The 23,123-nt window shown below is 33.4% G+C and overlaps 1 protein-coding gene and 1 non-coding gene across 2 annotated transcripts in view; both read right to left on the bottom strand.

Moving 5' to 3' along the window:
- The window catches only part of LOC144364733 (cohesin subunit SA-1-like), a 59,950-nt gene that overhangs the window by 2,259 nt on the left and 34,568 nt on the right, over positions 1 to 23,123 (bottom strand). The window contains exons 2-3 of the mRNA XM_078035808.1: positions 18,902 to 19,053; positions 15,094 to 15,167 (exon numbers count right to left, since the gene is read on the bottom strand). Coding sequence (XP_077891934.1) covers positions 15,094 to 15,167; positions 18,902 to 19,051 — 224 coding nt within the window. The 5' untranslated portion in view covers positions 19,052 to 19,053. The remainder of the gene's footprint in view (positions 1 to 15,093; positions 15,168 to 18,901; positions 19,054 to 23,123) is intronic.
- Trnaa-agc (transfer RNA alanine (anticodon AGC)) lies at positions 6,579 to 6,653 on the bottom strand. The gene has a single exon. It is a non-coding gene; the product is annotated as a tRNA-Ala (tRNA).

Genomic DNA, 23,123 nt, shown 5'->3' with positions numbered 1-23,123 from the left:
GAAACCACCTGTTGGGCTGTTTCCTGCTTTATCATATTTTCCAATAGGATACTCCTGAGTACAAACCTAATCATGTGCTACAAAACAATGTTTTGCTCAATCACGGACTACATATACAAAGGTGATCCCAGAAGATACAATGGAATTGAAAAATTCCTAGTATCTAGGGACACTGTAGTCATCATAACATCATGGCACAACTTATTACTCATGTGTTTGTGTTGATGCTGGTGTAAACAAACCTACTATGCATATACAATTATGCACAGTATATAATATTTGACAATAATAGTAAATGACTTACTAGCTTATGCATCTGCTATATGTTTTATCATTATTTTAGTATATATATCTGCTTATAAGCAAAAAGTTTATTATAAAATAATATACTATGTTTAGCTCACAGCAGCTTTACAAAATCTTGTGATTAGTCACATGCAGTTATTGTGTTTATTCACTGAAAAAATGGCCAGGTGACACATCTTTCAGAATATATCCCCATTGTTAAGACATACAACTATACTGTTAGCACAATAATTCCTCAGGTTTGGCTTCTAGGGAATGTGACCTAACTTTTTTGATGAGATTCTGAGGTTGGATTACTTGAAGACTGGATTGTTATGAGGAAGAATCCAATGGTGATAAGTACTGACAATTCCTGACATAGAACAGTATTGTATTTTGCTAGGGTTTTTACCTGTGGGTGAAAAAGAATGTGCACTATTAACTTGTACACCATTCTGACATTTGAGGAAGCAGGGTGAATAACAGTTAACTATAAGAACTGTGGAACTAAGTATTTGCTGCTATATTGTACTATGGTCCTAAAGAGAAAAAAATAATAAGATCAGGCCATTAAATTTCCAGTTCAAGGACAGTGCTGCCATTTTTTTTTTTGGAAATTTAATCAATTTTCCTATGACAAAATCAGAACTACGATAGGAAAAAAGTGGGGTCTAAAAAATATCTGGGTAGATGTAGGTGAGGACCTTTAATTCCTAGTTTCTTCTGAATTTGTGAGCCTAAAAATGACTCATACCCCTTGGTAGAGAAGGCATGATTCCTCCCTATCCATCCCTTTATTGAAAGACTGTGGAAGTTTAAATTTTGGCAGGTATCTTAAGGACAATGCTAGCAGCCCTCATCATGATCTACAGAAATTTCCACTTAGGTTAAGGTTAAATTTCTTCATAGATAAGATCACAAAATAGCAGATAAGGCAGTATCACCTAATCATTCAATGCAAGAGGAACATACTATAGTTTGGATATAGTTTCTTTCCTAACACTTCATTTGCTAGGAGTTTGGTCCGCAGTTCCCCACGTAATGGTATTAAAAGGTGGTAAAACAGGTAAGAAGTGGAGACTAGTGGGAGGTTAAGTGAATAGGGTCCACCCTTGTGAAAGCACTAATGCTGATCTGGTAGGAGTGGATTAGTTCCTAAGAGGCTGGGTTGTAATAGAGAGCCTGGCTCCTCCCTGTCCTTTTTCTTTTACCTTGCAAACTCTCTCACACCCACTTCTACTATGCAATCATTTGCCATGGTGTAACAAGAAGGTCCTCACCAGGGGCTGACTAGATGGTGCTGCTTGATCTTGGACTTTGAGCCCCCCATATATGTGCTAAATAAACCCACTTTTAAAAATAAACTACCCAGAATCGAGTATGGTTATAGCAACAAAAAATGAACTGGGACAGAGCACAGTATTGTAAAGAGTATCAAGGTTCAAGCGTAACAATTGGGGATTTACAGAACTGGCTCAAAGGATATGGTCTTCCGGGAGGGAAGATAAGTGGAAAGTCAATGATGAAAGTATTATATAACATATATAATGAGAAAAGATCAACAATGGATGAGCAAAAGGCTGAAGATAGTTGTCTCAATGTACAGTCACAACCTCAGATGTAAGATAGCATGACTGACTTTTCCCTAACCATAGACTTGACATCAATGCCAAGAAAAATGAAATTAATACATCCAAGTTCACACAGTAAAAATTATAAGCTGGGCATGTGGTGCATGTCAGTAATCCCAGTGACCTGGGAGGCTGGGCAGGAGGACCACAGGTTCAAGGCCAGCCTCAGCAATTTAGCAAGGACCTAAAAAACTTAACGAGACCTTGTCTCCAAAAATAAAAAGGGTAAGGGATTATAGTTCAGTGATAAAGCACTCCTGTGTTCATTCTCCAATATCCTCTCCAAAAACCCCACAGATTAAAAAATAAAATAAAATCTTCAAATATGAATGCTGTTTAATACAGCACCTAGTGCATATTAGCTGCTCAAAAATTCTTTTGATACCATTACCTATGGATATAGATATAGTGAGGACATGAATTGAGTTTCATTTTCACCTGTCCAGCAAAATTCCCAAGCAACCATCTCTCCTCCCAAGTCTCGTTTCTTCACCTATAATGTGTCCTGCCTATACCACAGGACCTTAAAAATTAAATAAGGTAAGGTGGTATTCATGAAAGCACTTCAGAAAACTGGAAAACAACCTGTTGCTGGAATGAAAATTCTCAATTGCTTTTTTGCTAAGTGCTCTACTATGCTCTTCAGTTATTTCTATTATAGTACACTTAATGTTTTATTGTTTTCCCATTACAAGAAAATTTTATTCAAATATAAATGCTGTTTAACACAGCATCTAATGCTTATTAACTGCTCAATAAATATGTTTTAATAACTACATAAATAAGAAAATAAAAGCATCAAGGATAAAATGATTTGTTAGAGGAGAGAATTGGGTATTAACACAGATTCTTTATTCAAAGAGATTCTTTTTTAACATTTGTGCAAAATACTTCTGTAAGAAACATCAAGTGGTATAACAATATTGCATAAATAACAGCAAATGTGGGTTTGTAATGAGTTATATCTTTAAGGGACAATAATTTATGCTCCCAGGAGAATATTTAAATGGAAATACTGTGAAAGAGTTAAGAAGAACTAAATTCAAGTGGACTGTCCAAAAAGGTATGTATTAGTATGTGGCAGGAGTACAGGGGTAGAGAGAAGATTCCCTTGAGAGGGACAGTTTTGGCAACTTTATGAGATACAGGATTCAGGATGAGTCAAAAGAAAGAGAAGAAATGAGGTGGGTTAAAGAAATATAGATTGTTAAACACTACAAAGATTCTGATATGGGGATTAGCATATACTAAGAGGTATAAAAATAAATGTACACACAGGTGCTATGGTTTGGGCATAGTTTTTTCCTGCTGAAAACTCAGGCGGAAGCTTGATCTCTAATGTGAGAGTTTGAAAGGTGGTGAGAAGGTCTGCCTTTATAAGTGGATGAATGTTTCTCTGGCAGAAATGGGTTAGCTATTGTGGGAATTCTACTTGCTTTTCCTCTTCTTTACAAACCAACTGCTGTGAAGCCCTTACCAGAAGCCATGCAGATGCCAAGGTCATGCTCTTAGGCTTCTTAAACTGTGAGTCAAAATACCCCTTTCTTTTTAAATTATCCTGACTCATATGTAGTAACCAAAAATGGAGTAACAAGCATGGTAAAAGCAAAAGTAGTATAGAACAATACAGATAAACTATAAGAGCAAGGCAATTAGAATTATGAGCATAAATCCTCAAAGATTTTAAGATATTTAAGTCTAAAATACATAAATTATTAATGCAATTTCAACATTAGGCAAATTAGGCACATTCTGCATCACCATGAAGGGCAGAAATAAAATGGCTAGGTAGAGAACCTACAGAAACAACTACTTTAGTTGTTAGAGATTTTCTTTCTGTTGACCAACTTACAGCATAAAACTTACAATTTTAAAAAGTTTGTTTTATTCAGGAGAACAGATGAGGTTATAACCTCCAAAGTTCTAAAATCAAGACAAAGGTTTCATCAGCTCATTTGGAAGAGGCATAAGATGAATCTGAGGACAGAGGCTACAGGTTCAAGAGGGTGCAGTTTCAATCAGATGAACGAAACAGGAAGACAATGACTCATTCTCAGAAAAACAGACGCAAAGAGATTAGAGTGGGAATGATAAAAGAAAAATGTAGAGGGGATTACTTAATACTTGCAATCTTTAAAAAATAAAATAATTGAGGCTGATAGAGATTTAAGAAATAATTTCACTGAATATTCATATGTTTTTATCAACAATGTACAAGGGAAATCAACCTCCCCTCCTTCACCTAGACAATGGATTTCTATAAAAGCAGTTTAATAATTTTTTAACTGATGGTTAGAGGCCAGGTGCGACGGTGCACACCTGTAATCCCAGCAGCTAGGGAGGCTGATGCAGCAGGATTGTGAGTTCAAAGCCAGCCTCAGCAACAGTGAGGTGAAACTCACTACTGCTATTGTATTTTGTCTCTAAATACAAAAAAGGGCTGAGGATGTGGCTCAGTGGCTGAGTGACCCTGAGTTCACTTCCAGGTACAAAAACAAAAACAAAACAAAACAAAAACTGATGGTAAGAAACACCAAAAATTTGGTTTCCCAAGACTTTGTGGTCATACATTAAGTTCTTTTAAAACTGATAACCGTCACATAAATTCAGAAGAATACTCTACTGCGGGAATAGGGGAAAGAACTGGGATGGTAGTGGTGGGGAATAAAAGTGCAAAACTTTAATCCAATCCTACAAAAGAGACTGTCTTGGTGAATATAGGAGTGTGTGTATGTATGATGAGTGTGCACTGTATAGTTCTACATTCTCGTAGTGAAGTAAAATCTAGTTGGATTAACTTGAGGTGGACTTAGATGCAAAGGTTCCAATTTCATATAGGGAGTAAACACAAAACAAAACAAACAGAGTCTAGCTTGGGATTTATTACTGCAAAGAAAAGGGTGTTAAAATACTTACAGAAGATATATATTCGGGAAAAAAACTCACTACATGCTAATTAGATTTCCCTTCAAATGATGATCTGGGGACAGGGAGAGGTAAGAATCTCTTTTTATCATCAATTAAAAAAAGATAGGCATGGGAGGTGCATGATTGTAATCCCAGCTACTGCGGAGTCTAAAGCATGAGGATCACTAGTTCCAGGACAGCCTAGGCAACTTCGTGAGATATTGTCTCAAGATAAAAAAAATTAGATGGGACCAGAGTTGTGGCTCAGTGGTAGAGAGCTTGCCTAGCATGCATAAAGCACTGGGTTCGTTCCCTAGCACCACATAAAAATAAACATATAAAATAAAGGTAATGTGTCCATCTACAACTAATGTGTGTGTGTATATAATTAAAACAAATAAATAAATAATTAGAAAGGGCTAGGGATATAGTTTAATGGTGAAGTGCCCCTAGGTTCAATCCCAGTATAAATAAATAAATAAATAAATAAATATCTAAGAATATAATTGAATTTTATTTTAAATATTTATTTTTTTAGTTGTAAATACAATACCTTTATTCCACTCGTTTATTTTTATGTGCTGCTGAGGATGAAACCCAGGGCCCCGCATGTGCTAGATGAGCTTTTTACCACTGAGCAACAACCCCAGCCCCTATAATTGCATTTTTTTAAAGAGAGAGAGAGAGAGGGAGAGAGGGAGAGAGGGAGAGAGGGAGAGAGGGAGAGAGGGAGAGAGGGAGAGAGAGAGAGAGAGGGAGAGAGAGAGAGAATTTCAATATGTATTTTTTTAGTTTTTGGTGGACACAACATCTTTGTTTGTATGTGGTGCTGAGGATGGAACCCGGGCTGCACGCACACCAGGCGAGCATGCTACCGCTTGCGCCACATCCCCAGCCCCTTATAATTGCATTTTAAAAAATAAAATGGCTTCTGGGCTGGGGTTGTAGCTCATTGGTAGAGCACTTGCCTAGCATGTGTGAGGTAATGGGTTTGATCCTCAGCACCACATAAAAATAAATAAAGGTATATATAAAAAAGGCTTCTGATAGCTATTACGCTAACACAATGATTTAAATTGTTATAAAATTTCTATGCTGCTGCTTGGCACAGTGGTGCATGCTCACAATCCCAGCTACTTGAGAGGCTAAGGCAGGAGGATCTCAAATTCAAGGTTAGACTGGATGTCTTAAAGAGAGCCTATCTCAAAGTAAAAAAAAAAAAAGAGGATAAGTTAGTAGTAGAGCAACTGCCTACCATGGGTATTGCCCTAGGTAAACAATATCCAGTATTGGGGGGTGGGGTGGAGGAATAGGGGTGGATCTTCATGTTTATGAATACCTGGCAGTTTGAGCTATAGAATGTCAGGGGTTTTTTTGTTGTTGTTGTTGTTTGTTTGTTTAATAAAAATTTCCATAGTTTTTTCTTCGTACCCTTGGTTATTTTGAGGATTACTTATTCAGGACTTGATGATATAGGATTCATGTCAAAGTCAGACCCTTTCTAAGAGATTAGAAGTAGAAATACATTTTTAGACCAAGTATTCTAGATTTCAACAAATCTATTTAACTCTTTTAAAACACTCTACTGTGATAAAACCCTGGAAAATTCAAAACATGAATGTTACTTAGTTTTTAGCCAGGGGCAGTGATGCACACTTTTATTCCCAGCAACCTGTGAGGCTGAGGCAGGAGGATCACAATTTTTTTTTTTAAAAAAAATTCCTTCCTTCATTCATTCATTCATTCATTTATTTTTGGTGTGGTGCTGGGGATTGAACCCAGGGCCTTATGCATGCTAGACAAGCACTCTACCAACTGAGCTATACCACCAGCCCTTATTTATTTATTTTTATGTGGTGCTGAGGATCGAACCCAGTGCCTCGCACGTGCTAGGCGAGCAGTCTACCGCTGAGCCACAACCCAAGCCCCAGAGGATCGCAAATTTAAATCAAGCCTCTGCAACTTAGTGATAACCTGTCTCAAAAAAAATTAAAAAAGGGAATAGAGATGTGGCTCAGAGGTTCCATTCCTGGTACAAGGAAAAAAATAATAAAGGTATTTAGTTTTTATATATTAAAAGAGACAAGAAATTTTTTTATTCCAGTAAGAAAAAGAGCTAATTATCTTCTTGGGATATAATATGCATTCTCTTGTAAATTCAGATATAACACGTCATTTTGATTTAAGATAGCATTGCATCTAAATACGACAAACTCTTTATATAAGGGCCAATGACTCGAAGTTTTATAGGCCGGCACATAAAACTGCAGTCCCAACCAGGAAGAGACTGGATGCTAAACTACAGACAATTAGGGGTTCTTTCTCTCACCCTCCAGAAAGCCATAGGCACACCCAGCATACCAAACAACAGCATACCAAACAGCATCTGAGGTGGGCTAGAGAGGTTATTACCTCCACATCCAGAGAAACTTACAGGCAAACTAGGAGGTGAGGGCATTTACTAAGCCTGCCAAAACCCAATGAAATTCAAATCCAGAAGGCCCAATAAGAAATCTCTCCATCTCAATTAGTTTAGTAAGAAATAATTTAAAAATAGTTTTTTATTTCACAGATATTATTTTTATATTGATTTGCTAGGTTTCTCCCTATTATTTAATATTGTATTCATTAACACAATTATATATATAAATATATATATATTTAATGAATTAAATGAATTTACTCATTCCTCTTTCTCCTCGTTCACTTTATATTCTCTCCCTCTTTTTCTTTTTGTGTTTTCTACTCCTGTCTCTCAACTGCCATTTCCTTTCCCTCTTTCCTCATCATGACCCCACAGTTTAATAGCAATGTACTTTCTTTAATACCTAATTTCTTAACTTATGCTAGAGAATTACTCCACATTTCCACTTTTAGATAAAAGAGATTGAGAAGAACATGTTCAGAATATTTTTTGAAGGTTTATTAGTATATGGCTTTGTTCTGAATTGATCACAGCTGATTGTATCTCCTCTCAAAACAGGGTGAGGGACTGAATATAAAAACAATGTTGGGTGTGAGTTTTGACATAGACATATTCCCAACTCAGGGCACACAATTAAGAGAAACAGCTCACTAAAAAGTTCCTTACATAACACTGGAAGAGATAATCATCCTAGCAGATGTGAAAATATCAACCCAGAAATACAAAAAATGTGAGGAAACAAGGTAATAAGATAGTTTTCAAAATTCACACCTCTCCAATAACTGATTTCATAGACACTGAAGTCAAGAAAATGTCAGATGAAGAATTCAACAAGTTTTTGGACAGGGGTTGTAGCTCAGTGGTAGAGCGCTCCTCCAGCAAGTGTCAGGCACTGGATTTGATTCTGAGCACTGCATAAAAATAAGCAAATAAAATAAAGGTATTGTCCATCAACAACTAAAAATAGTTTTTAAAAATTCAAAAATTGGTTAAAATGATAACTGAAGTAAAAGAACATCTATCAAATAAACTAAAGGAAGAAAGGTAGGCTATAAAAGAGCATTTCAATTTAAAGATACAGATTTATAAAAAGCACCAAACAGAAATCTTGGAAATAAAAACCTCAATCAAATAAAAAAGTCATTTGAAAGTCTTACTAATAGATTAGGTGATGTAGAAAACAAAGTTTTAGGCCTTGAAGAGAAAATATTAATGAGAATACTTTACATGAGCAGAGTATCTAAGAAATATGGGACATTAAAAGACCTAACAAGGCTCATAGAACAAGAGAGATATATGACACTGATATACCAAAAATACAGACCAAGTAAAGAATTTTTAAAAGCTACAAGACAGAAATGCCAAGGTCATGTATAAAGGAAAACCAGTCACAATGACAGCAAATCTCTCCGCAAAAACTCTAAAGGCCAGGAAGGCTTGTAACAAATTGTTTCAAGCCCTGAAAGAATGTAATTATAAACCTAGATTGCTATTTCCAGTAATTATGTGACAGACTCTAAGAAGAAATAAAAAATTTATGTGATAAGCATAAACAAAAGGAAATCATGACCACTAAGCAAATACTATAGAAAAATAGAAAATTCTACACACAGAAGATGATAGAAGTTTTAATAAGGAGATCTCGGAAAGGAATAAATCTCATTAGAAGAGTATATTAGTCATCCACAGACTGAAAATGAAAAGATGGAAAATTATATTTAATGCAGATGGAGCCTGAAAGAAGCAGGGGTGGTAACTCTTACATCAGAAAGAAGCAAATTTTAATCCAAAAAAAAAGTGGCTAAAAAGATCACTGGTAGAGAAAAAAGTCCAACAAGAAAAAATAAAGATTGAAAATATTATCCCCCAAATACCTATGCACTGAATGAGACAAAATAAACAATATTTGACAGTAAGACTCAGATAAATTCCAATACAACAATCATGATAACTTCAATATAATTCTCCAATAGATACATCATCCAACTATAAAATCAACAAAGACACTACACAAATAAAACCTACTATAGACCAAATGGAGTTAGGGACATCTACAGAATATTTCATCCAACAACAGCTAAATATGCTTTCTTTTCAGATGCTCATGAAATGTTCTCCAAGGTAAACCCTATTTTAGGACACAAAACAAGTCTTTGAAAACATTTTTCAAAAACTGAAATAATTCTTTGCATAATATCAGATCATAACAAAATAAATTCATTGGCCAAGAAAACTACAGAAACTATATAAATACATGGAGATTGAATAATGCAATTCTGAAGGATAAGCACAGGACAGGCATGTTAGGTCACAAAATAAGTCTCAGCAAATTTGAAAAAAATGAAGCCAAAGCATGTATCTTCCTCTGAAAACAATGGAATATAACTAGAAAAACAGTAAGAATTTTAGACACTGACTATAGAAATACATGCATATTAGAAAATATTCTCTTCATTAACCAATAGGGAAATTTAAAAATTTCTTGCAAACATATAAAAATAATGTTCTAAAACTTATGGCAATATGGTAAAAGCAGAAAAAATAGGTAATTTTTATAGTAGCAAGTACTTACATTAGAAAAATAAGATTTCAAAAAAACAAATTAAGGATGTAAATTAAAGAACTAGAAAAGAATTAACCAAACCCCAAGTTAGTAGAAGAAAAAAAAATAACAAAGATTGAGCAAAAATAAATAAAAGAGAGCCTTAAAAAATACAAAAGATTAATAAAAAGGGGATTTTTTAAAAGATAAACAAAACTGACTAATCTTTACTATGTAGACTAACTAAACAACAATAGCAACAACAAAAAAGAAACAGAACACCCAAGTAAATAACATCAGGGAATACAAATACAAAGAATCATTAAGGATTATGATGTATAACTATATAGGAATAAATTGAAAAACCTAGAAGAAAAGTATAAATTTCTGGATACATATGACCTAACAAAGTTGAATCACAACGACAAAAATCAGAAGTGATCAATAACCAGTAATACAAAAATTTACCAAAGAAGAAATGCCTAGGATGAGATGGCTTCATGCCTGAATTCTGCCAAACATTTAAAGAAGGAATAATGCCGGTTCTCCTCTAAATACTTTAAAGAAATGAAAAGGAGGAAACCCCTGAAAACTTATTCTGTTAAGATAGCATTACTCTGATAAATAAACGAGGCAAAAACAAACAACAGCAAAAACAGACTATAGCCAGGCGTGGTGGTGTATATCTGTAATCTGAGTGGCCCAGGAGGCTGAGGCATTAAGCAACTCAGTGAGACCCTGTGTCTAAATAAAATACGAAATAGGGCTGGGGATGTGGCTCTGTGATCAACTGCTGCGAGTTCTCTCTCTGATCCCTGCCCCCCCTCCTCTCCCCCCAAGACTCAGATCATTACAGATCAATATCCCTGATGAACAAATATGCATTAATTCTCAAAACTATGTTAGCAAATCAAACACAAAAGTACATTAAAAAGATCCTGTGCCATGATCAAATTAAATTTATCCCGGGGATACAGGGAGGTTCAAAATAATAAACTTAGCACAGTAATACATTAATAGAAGAAAGGACAAAATCATCTAATTATGTCAGTGAATAGAAAAACTGTATTCAATAAAATTCAATGTCCCTTTGTGATAAAAACTCTCAAAAAATTAGATAAAGATACTTTGAGATAATGAAGCCCACATGTGACAAAATTGTAACCAATACTCTGAATAGGTAAAAGCTGACATCATTACCTCTAAGATGAAGGAAAAGATAATGATGTCTATTGTCACTGTTCTCATTCAACACAATATTGGAAATCTTAGGCAGAGGAATAAAGCAAGAGAAAGAAATAAAGGGCACCCAAATAGGAAAAGAAGAAATTAAATTATTTTTGTTTATAGAGGACATGATTTGATATATAGAAAAAACTGAAGATTCTTCTGAACTGTTAAAAAGGATAAATTTCATTAAGGTTGTAGGATATAACAATTAGCAAAAATCAGTAGCTTTTTTTATTTAAACATGCCAAAAACAAAATTGCTAAAAAACTAATCAATAAAATAGTCCCATTCGCAATACCTACAAACTTAAGTGAAAAGAAGTAAAAATAAAATACCTAGGAATAAGTTTAAACAAGTGACTAATCTCTACAACAAACATAACAAAATGCTGATGAAATAAATTGAAGAGGACAAAAGTAAATAGAAAGACACTTCCTGTTCATGGAGTAAAAAAATCTTTATTATTAAAATATCCACAGTACTCAAATCAATCTACAAATTCAATATTATTCCTAACAAAGCAAATATGTTTTCTCAGAACATAACTAAAAGTTTTATGCAATCACAAAAGGTGCCAAACAGCCAAAGCAGTCCTGAGCAAAAAAAGCTGAAGGTACTATAATACCTGACTTCAAAAGATATAGTAACCAAAACAACATGGTGTTAACATAGAGTACAAAAGAATTGAGTTCCTAGAGATAAATCCACAAATAACAGTGGACAGTTTTGGATAAGGTATCCATAGTGTACATTGAGGAATGGAAAGTTTCTTCCTTGAACTGTTCCAGAAAAACTGGATATATATATATATATCCACAAGATGAAAACTAGATCCCCATCTTTCACCATATAAAAGAAAACTACAAAAAATGATAAAAAAATTAAATGTAAGACCCCTATCTATAAAACTACTAGATGAAAATATAGAGAAATATTTCAGTACATTGGTCTGGGAAAAGATATTTTTTTGCTATCAATTCACAAACACAGGAAACAATATATGTGATAAATTGGTAAAAAGTAAATGAAGTAAAAAGTTACTTCATTTAAAAAAAGTCATAAACTAAAACTTCTTCATGATACTGAAACCCATCAAAATAATGAAGACATAACTGACAGAACAGAGAAAATATCTGCAAGCCATGTATCTGACAAGGGACTAATATTTAGAATATACCAGTTAATCAAAAACTCAAGACAAAAACAATCCAGTTTTCAAAAGACTGAAAGACACAGACTTTTTCACAAAGACAGTAAAAAAATGGCCAATAAAGGATCAACCTAGGCACCTACTGACAAAATAATAGATAATGAAAATGTGATATGTAGATACAATGAAATATTATTCAGTCATCAAAAGGATGAAAGCTTGTCCATTGTGAGACGAGAGATGAAGTAGAAGACATTATATTAAGTGAAGCAAGTCAGGCTCAGAAAGAATATGTTCTTCGACATATATAGAACAAAAGTTGGATCTCAAAGAAGTGGAGAAGAGAATGGTGGTTACCAGAGCCTGAGTAGGACATGGGGAAAAGAAGACAGAGAGTGAATTATTAACAGGTAGAAGGGTACAGCTGGATAGGAAAAATAACTCCTAATGTTTTACAGCACAACAGCCTAACTATAGTTCACAACAATTAACTGAAAATATTTCAAAATAGGTAGTAGAGAAAATTTCAAATATTCCTACCACAAAGAAATAATAAATGCCTTAAGTGACAGATAAGCTAATTACCCTGACATTATCTACATTTGTGCACATGTATTAAGTGTCAGATTATACTCCATGAGTTTGTATAATTACAATGCATCAATTAGAAGTAAAGATACTTTTAAAGAAAAGAATGAAGAGATAACAGAAGCAAAAAGTAAAACTCTCTTTATTCAAAAATGACCGTATCTCACATGTAGAAAAGTTCTAAACAACCTAAAAAAAAAAAAAAAACAGAATAAAACAAAACTCACCACACCCTGACCAAAACTGCTAGGATAAAATTACTTTGTACAAATTTTAAAAACTGTATTTTTGTGTAATAGCAGGGAACAATCTAACACAAAATAATAAAATCGCAGTTACAAGATAAAATATGAAAACAATTAGAAAAGAATTGATTCATTACAATTCATATGAAAACTTCAGAAGCTTTAGTGTAAAATAGGACAAGTTTATCCCAAAATTTGTATTCTGCAAAGGACCTATAATACTCAAAACAACTTTGAAAAGGAAGAACAAAGTAGAAATACTATATTACCTAATTTAAAAATCTTACTCAAGGGCTGTGACTGTGGCTCAGTGGTAGAGTATTTGCCTAGCACATGTGAGGCCCTGGGTTCAATCCTTAGCATCACATAAAAAATAAATGAATAAAATAAAGCTATAGAAAAAAAAGTTACTTCATTTAAAAAAAATCTTACTCAAATGCAAATGAATCTACAATTTCAGTGTTGTTATCTTTATACCTAAAGTAGTCAGATACATCCATTAAAATAAAAAGAGATTAATATATTTTGAAGATGCAAAACTTCTTGGACAAATTCTAGCAAACCACATTCAATAATATTTAAAAATATAGCATTAAAAATAAAAAGAAAAAAACTACAACAAGACTGTGGGTTTTGACCCATGAATAAATGTAAACATATGAAAGTCAAACAGCTCAGCTCATCACATTAACAATATTCAAAAAGAAAATTACACAATGATCTCTAGATGCAGAAAAGCAATTCACAAAATCCAATGTACATTCTGAATTGAAACTTTCTGAAGAACAGAAACAAACAAACTTCCTCAGTCTAATAGATGGCATCTATGAAAACCTTACAGTAAACAATACATTTAATGGTGAAAGACTAATTTTTTTAGACAAAAAAACAAGACTAATGAGAAGTATATATTGTATAATTCTATTGCTGCAAAAGTCTAAAAGAGAACCATGAATCAAATAGCAGAACAGGATGATGCAAGGGTAAAGTGCTGAGAAAGTAGGTAGGGAGGAACTACAAAGTGCCAAGAAAAATCTTCAAAGGTTGATGGACTTATTATTTATCTTGTGGCTTTTCAGGTACATAATATGTCAAAACCCATTCAATTATACAATTAAATGTGCAGTTTTACCTCAATTATACATTCACAAAGAACAAAAGACTACATGACCGCATGCCACATACATGTAAGCTCTTTTTGTTGTTGTTTCAAATAAATGGGTCAGTATTGGGTTATATACAAGGTTTATGCAAAAAAGAGATATAAAGATCTAACCAGAGAATCCATACTAAAACTAAGGCCTTGGTCCTGTTTCAAAAGATATTTATATACTTTTGAGTTAAAATGTTTAAATTCTGCTAAAATCTCAAAGTTATATATAAACACACACCTACACACAAAATTTCTTATGTTAAACTACTGCTTTATATGAATTTATCAACTACAGTTTCAAATCTGTCTGAAAACAGTGCTTCCATTGGAGTGTATCTACCTATACATATACTGCATTTAAGTAACAGAAATATAGGTACACATACAATCTATTAATTTTATGTCAAATATGCTTTTATAATGTAGTATTTTCAAAGTTTTATGACTTCACAGAAAGACAAACTAAACTCATTCGTAATGTAGTATGACAAAAAAATATTTCGCTAACAATTCCTTTCTTATTCTTGTCCTCTTTCTTCTTAACAGACATGTTCAAAAAAGATTAGTCATTAATTTGATTATTAAACAAGACAGTAAGTAACACAGATCAAGAAGTAAAGCATTTAATTTTTTTCAAATGTGAAAAACATATCTTATTAAGGCTACATTAATTTAATAATTACATAAATATTATATCAGTACAAATGCCAAGTCCATAGGCTGCCTCCAACAGTAGACAGTCTGAGTTTGGAAGAATGTGGCAGTAATAAGTGCATATTCTCCACATGTCATTTACATAGCATTTATAGCCACAGTTGTTTTCCAGAAAACAAAAGTAATAATTAGTAGAGTATTATGGCTTTACAGTTAGTCTGTTACAAATAAGCAATAATTATCTAAGGTAAAGACTTTCTAAATGACTTTAAAAATCCCTTACCGGTATCTATGAAGAAATATGCCCTTAAAAATAGAGTTCATCATATTTTCGAATTCATCCTGGTTTTCTTGTAGCTGGTGGGGGGAGAAAAGACAGTAAAAAATGCAAATTGAAAAACTGGCCATTTTATTTGGAATCAACATTTCCAACTGTTTTAAAATCCTGGTTATTATCTATCCTTTCTCTCATTATGCAATAGATGTTTGAAATAACCAGTATACTTGCATTATTTCTACAGCTCTATCACCTTAAATCTCTTGCTGTCTCTATATAGACACGGATTAGCTAGGAATGGTAGTGAATATCTGTAATTTAAAGGACTCAGGAGCCTGAGGCAGGAGGAATTCAAGTTTGAGGCCAGTTGTATCAACTTAGCAAGATCCTCCACAACTTGGTGAGACCCTGTCTAAAAATAAAAAAATAAGAACTACTGGGGATTGAAAAAGAACTCAGTAGTGCCTCTAGATTCAGTCCCCATTTATTAAAGAGAAAAGAAACAAGAAGAAAAAATAGATATATACTACACAATGACTAACAAGGTAAAGTGATCAGGCTCCTATCTCCAAAGTATCATCTGCTTTGTGAATAGGCCTAAATTTCTACACATCTCACCAAATCAGGTCTTTGGCTTGGTGTTGTTTTCCTTAGATAAGGGATCATCAGTGATCAATATATCTGTCATTCTATAAGAACTTCCTTCTCCATCTAAAGTATCCAAATATTACTTTCCATCTGAGTAATTCACAACTGAAAGTAGGCCAAGTTCCTCAATTAGGAGGCATAAGAGAAAATAGTGGTGTAATGGAACAAAATTAACTACTACAGGAAAGATAAGTTTCAGGCAACATCAGTGATTAGAGATAAAGTTTATTTACTACTCAAAAGCAGTGCTAGAACATGACACTTGATATGGTATTTATTTATTTATTTATTTATTTATTTATTTATTTATTTATTTTAAAGAGAGAGTGAGAGAGGAGAGAGAGAGAGAGAGAGAATTTTTAATATTTATTTTTTAGTTCTCGGCAGACACAACATCTTTGTTGGTATGTGGTGCTGAGGATCGAATCCGGGCCGCACGCATGCCAGGTGAGCGTGCTACCGCTTGAGCCACATCCCCAGCCCTTGATATGGTATTTATTATTCCAATTTATCTTATCATTTGCTGTGTAATAATGTCCAGTGACATATTTGCTATTGCTAAAAACATGATAATAAAATTCCTTCAGATTTATTCTTTGCTGTATGCTATTTCAGATTTTACTAAGTTTGAGAACAGGGAAAGATGTTCCTTAACTTAAGATAGTATTATATCCTGATCAATCCATTTTAAGTTTAAAATATTGTTAAGTCAGCAATGCATTTAACCTATCAAATATCACAGCATCACCTAACCTACCTTAAATGTGCTCACAACACTTAAACTAGTAGCCTGCTGATGGGCAATCATTTAACACAAAGCCTATTTTATAATAGAGTGTTGAACATCTAATGTATACACATAGACGGGAATTTTGTAGCCATGATGGGATAAAAAAACTGACAACACAATATCCAAAAAAAACTACTGGCAATACAGTATACCTCAGAGAGTATTATGATTGTGTAGCTGAATGTGAACCACTACTGTCCAGCATCAGGAGAATATATGTACTACTAGCCTGGAAAAAAAAGAAAAATAAAATTTGAAGCAGAGTTTTATTCTAAATATATATGGCTTTTGCTCTACTGTAAGGTAAAAATAATTTTAAGTAATTCATCATATAGGGCACCATTTGTATTTTTTGAGTAAATCATTCAAATTATGGTAACTTATTGTAAGTTATAAAAATTCCTTTTGCTTTATTAATTACTATAGAAAACTGATTCATAAGAGTCCTACATTTTACGGGCTGAAGTTGTAGCTCAGTGGTAGAGCTCTTGGTTAGCACATGTGAGGCACTGGGTTTGATTCCCAGTACCGCATATAAATAAAGATCCATCAACAATTAATAAAAGCATTAAAAAAAGAGAAGAGTCCTACATTTTAGTTGGCAATACTTAATAAAGCCCTTTTCCAATATTTACCTCCACAACATTTCAAGCATAATGTGTTAGGGGTTAAAAAATGTTCTTCAAAAATTTGTACAATTAAGTTGTAATGCACAGTAACTCAAAATATGGCCTTATTTAGAAACAAGGTTGTGACAAAACAATTCTTAAAAATGGGGTCACACTAGAGTAGGGCAGGCCTCTAATTCAACATGACTTGTACTGGTTATAAATAGAACAGATGTAAAGACAGACAAACATACACAGGAAGAACATCATGAAGACTGGAGTCATGCTCTTAGGAGAGAAGCCTAGAACATATCTTTCCCTAACGCCTTGAGAGAACATGGTCTTGTCAACACCCTGATTTTGGACAGCTATCATCCAAAAGTACAAGAAAATAAATTTCACTTGTTCAAATTACTCAGATAGTGGTACATCATTCCAGCAGTCCTATAAAACTTATACAAAATGGATAATAAAGATATTTGAGAGAGCTAGGGATGTGGCTCAAATGGTAGCGTGCTCGCCTGGCATGCGTGTGGCCTGGGTTCGATCCTCAGCACCACATACAAATAAAGATGTTGTATCTGCTGAAAACTAAAAAACTATTAAAAAGATATTCTCTCTCTCTCTCTCTCTTAAAAAATATATTAGAGATACATTGCTTTTTCTTACCCATGAATAACACATTATTCATACACACACACACACACACACACACACACACACAATTCCTTTTCAGCAATATGATACTCTTTTCTCAAGCTACAAGGTAGATTATTACAAATCTAAAAATTTTACTTCCAATTAGATGATAAAAATGTTCCTATTAAAAATCCAGTTTTAAAATGTTTCAAAATATATGTGTAATGTTATTCTAAGCCAGGTGCAGTAGTTCACACCTGTAATCCCAGTTGTTTGGAAGGCTGAGGCTCACAAGTTCCAGGCCAGCCTCAGCAACTTAGCAATACCCTGTCTCGACATAAAAAAATACAAAGGGCTGGGAATGTAGCTCAGTGGTAAAGCATCTCTGGTTTTAATCTCCAGTACCCAAAAGAAAAAAAAAAACAGTCTAAAACTGGGCCCAATGGAAGGAGGTATAGTTCATTGGTAGAAAGCCTGCCTAGCTTGCATGAGTTCCTGGGTTCAATCATGAGCACAACAAAAAACAAAAGAAAACAACAAATGAACAACAACAAACAAAATCTGGACCAACCTAATTTACAGTAATACCTTATATATCAGCAGGCTTTGGCTTTCTCCTAGAAACACAACTTTTCTGGCCTACAGTTATGACTTAATTATTTACTGTGCTTTCTGAGTCTATACCCTGACAACCTTTCTGAGCTGCCTAAGTTTCAGACAGCCTTCTTTTGAAAATTGATTTGTCTATGATCTTTGTCTACCTCAGAAGGCACTTAGCCAATCAGCAATGAACATTCCAGTTTTATCTGAGAACTCTGAGATCAAACAAATTAAAAATAAATTTTAAAAATAGTAGAGGATAGGAAGGGTAGCAGAATACAACATACACTAGTATGGCAGTATGTAAAAAAGTGGATGTGTAACCAATGTGAATCTGCAATATGTATACGGGGTAAAAATGTGAGTTCATAATGTGCTTGAATCAAATGTATGAAATATGATATGTCAAGAGCTTTGTAATGTTTTGAACAACTAATAATAATAATCAATATAAACCTTTCTGCAGAGAACAAAGAAAAATTACTTACATTTACTACATATTCCATCAGTTACAATGAAATTTGCTTACCTCTTTACGTTTCTGAATTAGTAATTCCAACCTTTCATTGGCTCTTTTCCCAATCATTTTATTTCTCTCAGCTTCATACTGTCTCTGTGTATTATCCTGATGAATACTGAGGTTTAAGGCAACATTCACCAGAGAAGTCATGAGCTTCATGGCTATGAAATATAAGAAATATTATAATATTCACCTACAAAACATACTTTCATCCAAAGGATTACAAATTTATACAGCAAATGAATAAAAGATAAAAGTACAATTTGTTTTATAACTCAGGGAAATTTAAACTTTTCAAAATGGTAATTTTATAGAAATAAACTCATCTTTTTTAGTCTTGAACATAATTTTCTCTTCCTTAAGAAAAAAATCTGTTGGGCTTGTTAACATTGCCTAGTTAAAAAGAGCTTCATCCTAATTATCAGCCAGAAAGATTTAAGCAGCATCTTAAACAATCTCTTCCCTCTACTTCCAAATACAAACACCTTAGCGTTGGCATACTAATCAAGCTTATATCAAGCTTATATCTCTCTTCTGACCACCAGATCTGTGTGTACAAATGTTTCCTTAATGCCTTTATGTACATACATCAAGGTCCCTTAAATGTTTACAATTTATGATCCTTGTAACACCAAAGATGGTCTTCTCCCTCTTTTTCTCACTTCAGTGAGCTGCACAATTTTCAACTCAAAAAAAAAACACTGATCATATTGAACTCTTTAAAAAATGCATTCTGTGAATTTCCAATTAAGATACTCTCTTCAGTCACAGTGTTAATGTACTCTTAAATGTTCACCTGGTATTTGTAAATCCTATTAAATATTTTCAAACTTCTGTTTGTAAATCATCTGTTCAACAGTATGAACATGAATCTCAAATTTTTATTTGTCTATTCATTCATACTTGTCTTCACTGTTGAGACAGAGTATGGGAAATACTGGTAAAGAAATAAGACACTCTGTGTTGGTAAATAACTTCCCTTTTTGTTCCTTTTAGGTAATTCATCCCCAAATATAAATGTTCACTAATAAAAAATGAGCTGTCCAGTGCTTTAGAACTGATTCACATATCTGCTAACATATCAATTTAACTAAAAATGAGCATACATTTCTTTTAAAATTCTATTTCCTTTTAATTACATATATAACATACATAATGCTGGATTGATGTCTATTTACTTATCTATTAATCTATTATTGATCTATCTGCATACTCCCAATGTTCTTCTTAAACTGTATATTTTGGCCAGTTTCATGTCAACACTGTTGCTGCCCTAAAACCAAAATATAAAACAAAAATCCTGAAAACAAACACATTTAAGTTAATGACAATTTAGATATGCATCTAATACTTCTTTTCCTGAGATATGATATCGCAAATAATACACTGAGAAACATTCTTGTGTTTCAAAATACAAGCTAGTGTTTTGCAGGTTTATTTATACATTGTCAACAGTAGAATATGTGACTCTACAAATAAAGGTAAAAAAAAGTCTTTTTTAATTAATCTATATTAGAAAGGAAAATAGCTCAAAGACAGAAGGATCTGGGACAAACTATCTGAGTGAGGCATTCTGAGCACACAAAGTGATAACCAACAGGGGTTCAGTATAAACTTCCGGATCTCTAAAGCAAAATGAACTGAAGATCAAGGATTTGGAAAGTATTAAAACTAACACATAAACTCCGCCTGGAATTACCAGTGGAAAATGAGGCACAGATTTTCTTGAGTTTAGTCATTTTTGCTTTCAGCTATGTATCTTTTTATGAATCCTGATACTAAACTCTGTTATGAAATGACTCTCCTCTCAGCTCAGATATATAAACAAGAAAATAATCAACTTACGACAATAAACAAAAAATGCAAAATGAGCAAACATTTTCAGGAAAGTGCCATATATAATATAATTTACTCTTTGAGTTAAAATATTTCTAAATCTGTAAATTTAAGACTTCACCAAAAGTTTTACTTTTCTTATCAACACATAAACAAATAGATCGAGAATAGTCTTCTACTTTTATGAGATAGATACAACTTGACAATTATGTTTTCTTTAGTCCCCTGAAAACGACTGATTAATGCATAGAGTATTTATTAAATTTTACTAGTATTACCAAAAATAAATTTTTAATAAAGTAGTAATCCAACGGGATTTAGCCTTCATATTATGACAGAGGGTTTGAAGTGCCTTCTTCTTCTCTACCAAGGAGAGTAATATTTCATTTAGTTTTTACATTTTTAACTGTGGGTTATAGAATGATGAACATTATCTAGTACTGTGCTGAGAGTATGGTCAGCAAACAGCTGCTTACCAAAAAAGGTTTCTTATAAGGATACTGTAAGTACAAATTTGAGAGTGCTTAGAAATTTTGATAGCAATCTGACAGTATGTTGTAGCTAATAAAATGACACTAATAAATACATATTTCATTTTTCCTAAATTCAATTTGATTGCATTTTACAAAAGTACTAGTTTGTGACAGATTGGTAAACAAAACTCTTTTTTTACTCCACATAGTTCACAAAGCACTTATTTAGTGCTTCCTCACTCACATATCAACCCAATATATACTAAACATTGGTTGATGTGTTAGAGATACAAAAAGAACAAAGCACCTGACTCTACTTGAGAGTAAAAGTGGAGGAAAAAAAAACCAAACAGGAGAAGAGTGAAGGAGAGCTGAAAATCTTTTGCTTAAAATGCTAAACAATAATTTAAAAGTAAAGTGATGATGGCTTAGATTAAGGTGGCAGCAAGAGGTAGAAAAAATGGTTACATATAATGTATATTTTAACACTGTAGGTGAACAAATTTTAAAAATTATAATGAAGGAAATTTAAAAATTATAATAAAGGAAATCAGAGAAATAGAAGCAACAAAGGTACCTAAAAAGTGCCCCCACCCCGGCTAATTATGTATTTAAGTGGCAATGTCCAGTAGGTAAAACGTTTGGAAGTTGCTATCAAAGACATTGGTATTTAGAGCTATAAAACTGGATGGCAAAAATATTTGATGAAAAATTACTGGCCAAAGGAAAAAATATCAGGTATGATTTGTTTGTTGTAAAGAATATCCTGCGCTGGGGCTGGGGTTGTGGCTCAGTGTTAGAGCAGTTGCTTAACATGAGTGAGGCACTGGGTCAGATTCTCAGCGCAGCACATAGAATGAATAAAATAAAGGTCAATCAACATCAAAAAAAAGAAAGAAAAGAATTTTTTTTAAAAAAAGCTTGCCGTGTGTGTGTGTGTGTGTGTGTGTGTGTGTGTTTTAAGGGGGGAGAGCCAAAATGCCTGATGTTATTTATATTACAAAATCATTTAGCAGAAAGAATAAATATGTCATTTATTTTCACATACCAAACAGTCTTCTAAGCTCTTTGCACGTATGTATTCAGATCAGCTAAGAGACAGTGGTTACACAGCCAGTGACTGGTAGAAAATTTGATTACAAGCAGATTTGTTCCATATTCCAAGCTCCCAATCATTATACCACACTGCCTCTCACTGAACCTGTATTTGCTATTATACACATAAAATATTTTTGAAACTAGAAATTTTAGTTTTCTTCAGGGAAAAGAATTTGAGATTGGGATAGATAAGTAGTATGTCACTATGTAACATTTTTTACTTTGAATATGAACTCTTGAATATTATGCCTCTCAGAATGATTATATTTTCAGAAAAATAATTAAACCATGGAACTGTGTTATGGTTGGTATCTGAAATGTTCCTCCAAAGGGTAATGTGTTGAAAGCTTGGTCTGTAGCTTTGGGAGTGATAGAAACTTTAGGAGATGGTGCCTAGTTGAAGGAGGTAGGTCACTGGGGGAATAACTTTGAAGGGTATATTTTTTCCCCAACACTCTTCTCCAAGCACCCCACTCTGTCTATGCTTCCTAGCTGCCAGCAGATGAGCAGCTTTGCTCTATCGTGCCCTTTCACCATGATGTACTGCCTCAATAAGCTCCAAAACAACTGAACTGTCTGAACATAAACTCACATCTGTAAAATCATAAGTCAAAATGGTTTGTATTTGACTTTCTCAGGTACTTTGTCGCAGTGAACAAAAAGTTAACAGAAGGGATGGGGCTGTACCTCATTGGTGAGGCACTACATAAAAATAAATTAAAATATTGTGTCTAACTACAACTAAAAAAAAAAAGAAAAAAAATTAACACAAACTATTTTACACTTTATTCATTACTTAATAAAAAAACCTGAAGACTGAGTCT

The sequence above is a fragment of the Ictidomys tridecemlineatus genome, unplaced genomic scaffold, assembly GCF_052094955.1.
Source record: "Ictidomys tridecemlineatus isolate mIctTri1 unplaced genomic scaffold, mIctTri1.hap1 Scaffold_103, whole genome shotgun sequence".
NCBI lineage: Eukaryota > Metazoa > Chordata > Mammalia > Rodentia > Sciuridae > Ictidomys > Ictidomys tridecemlineatus.
This window is presented reverse-complemented; position numbering and strand designations above follow the sequence as displayed.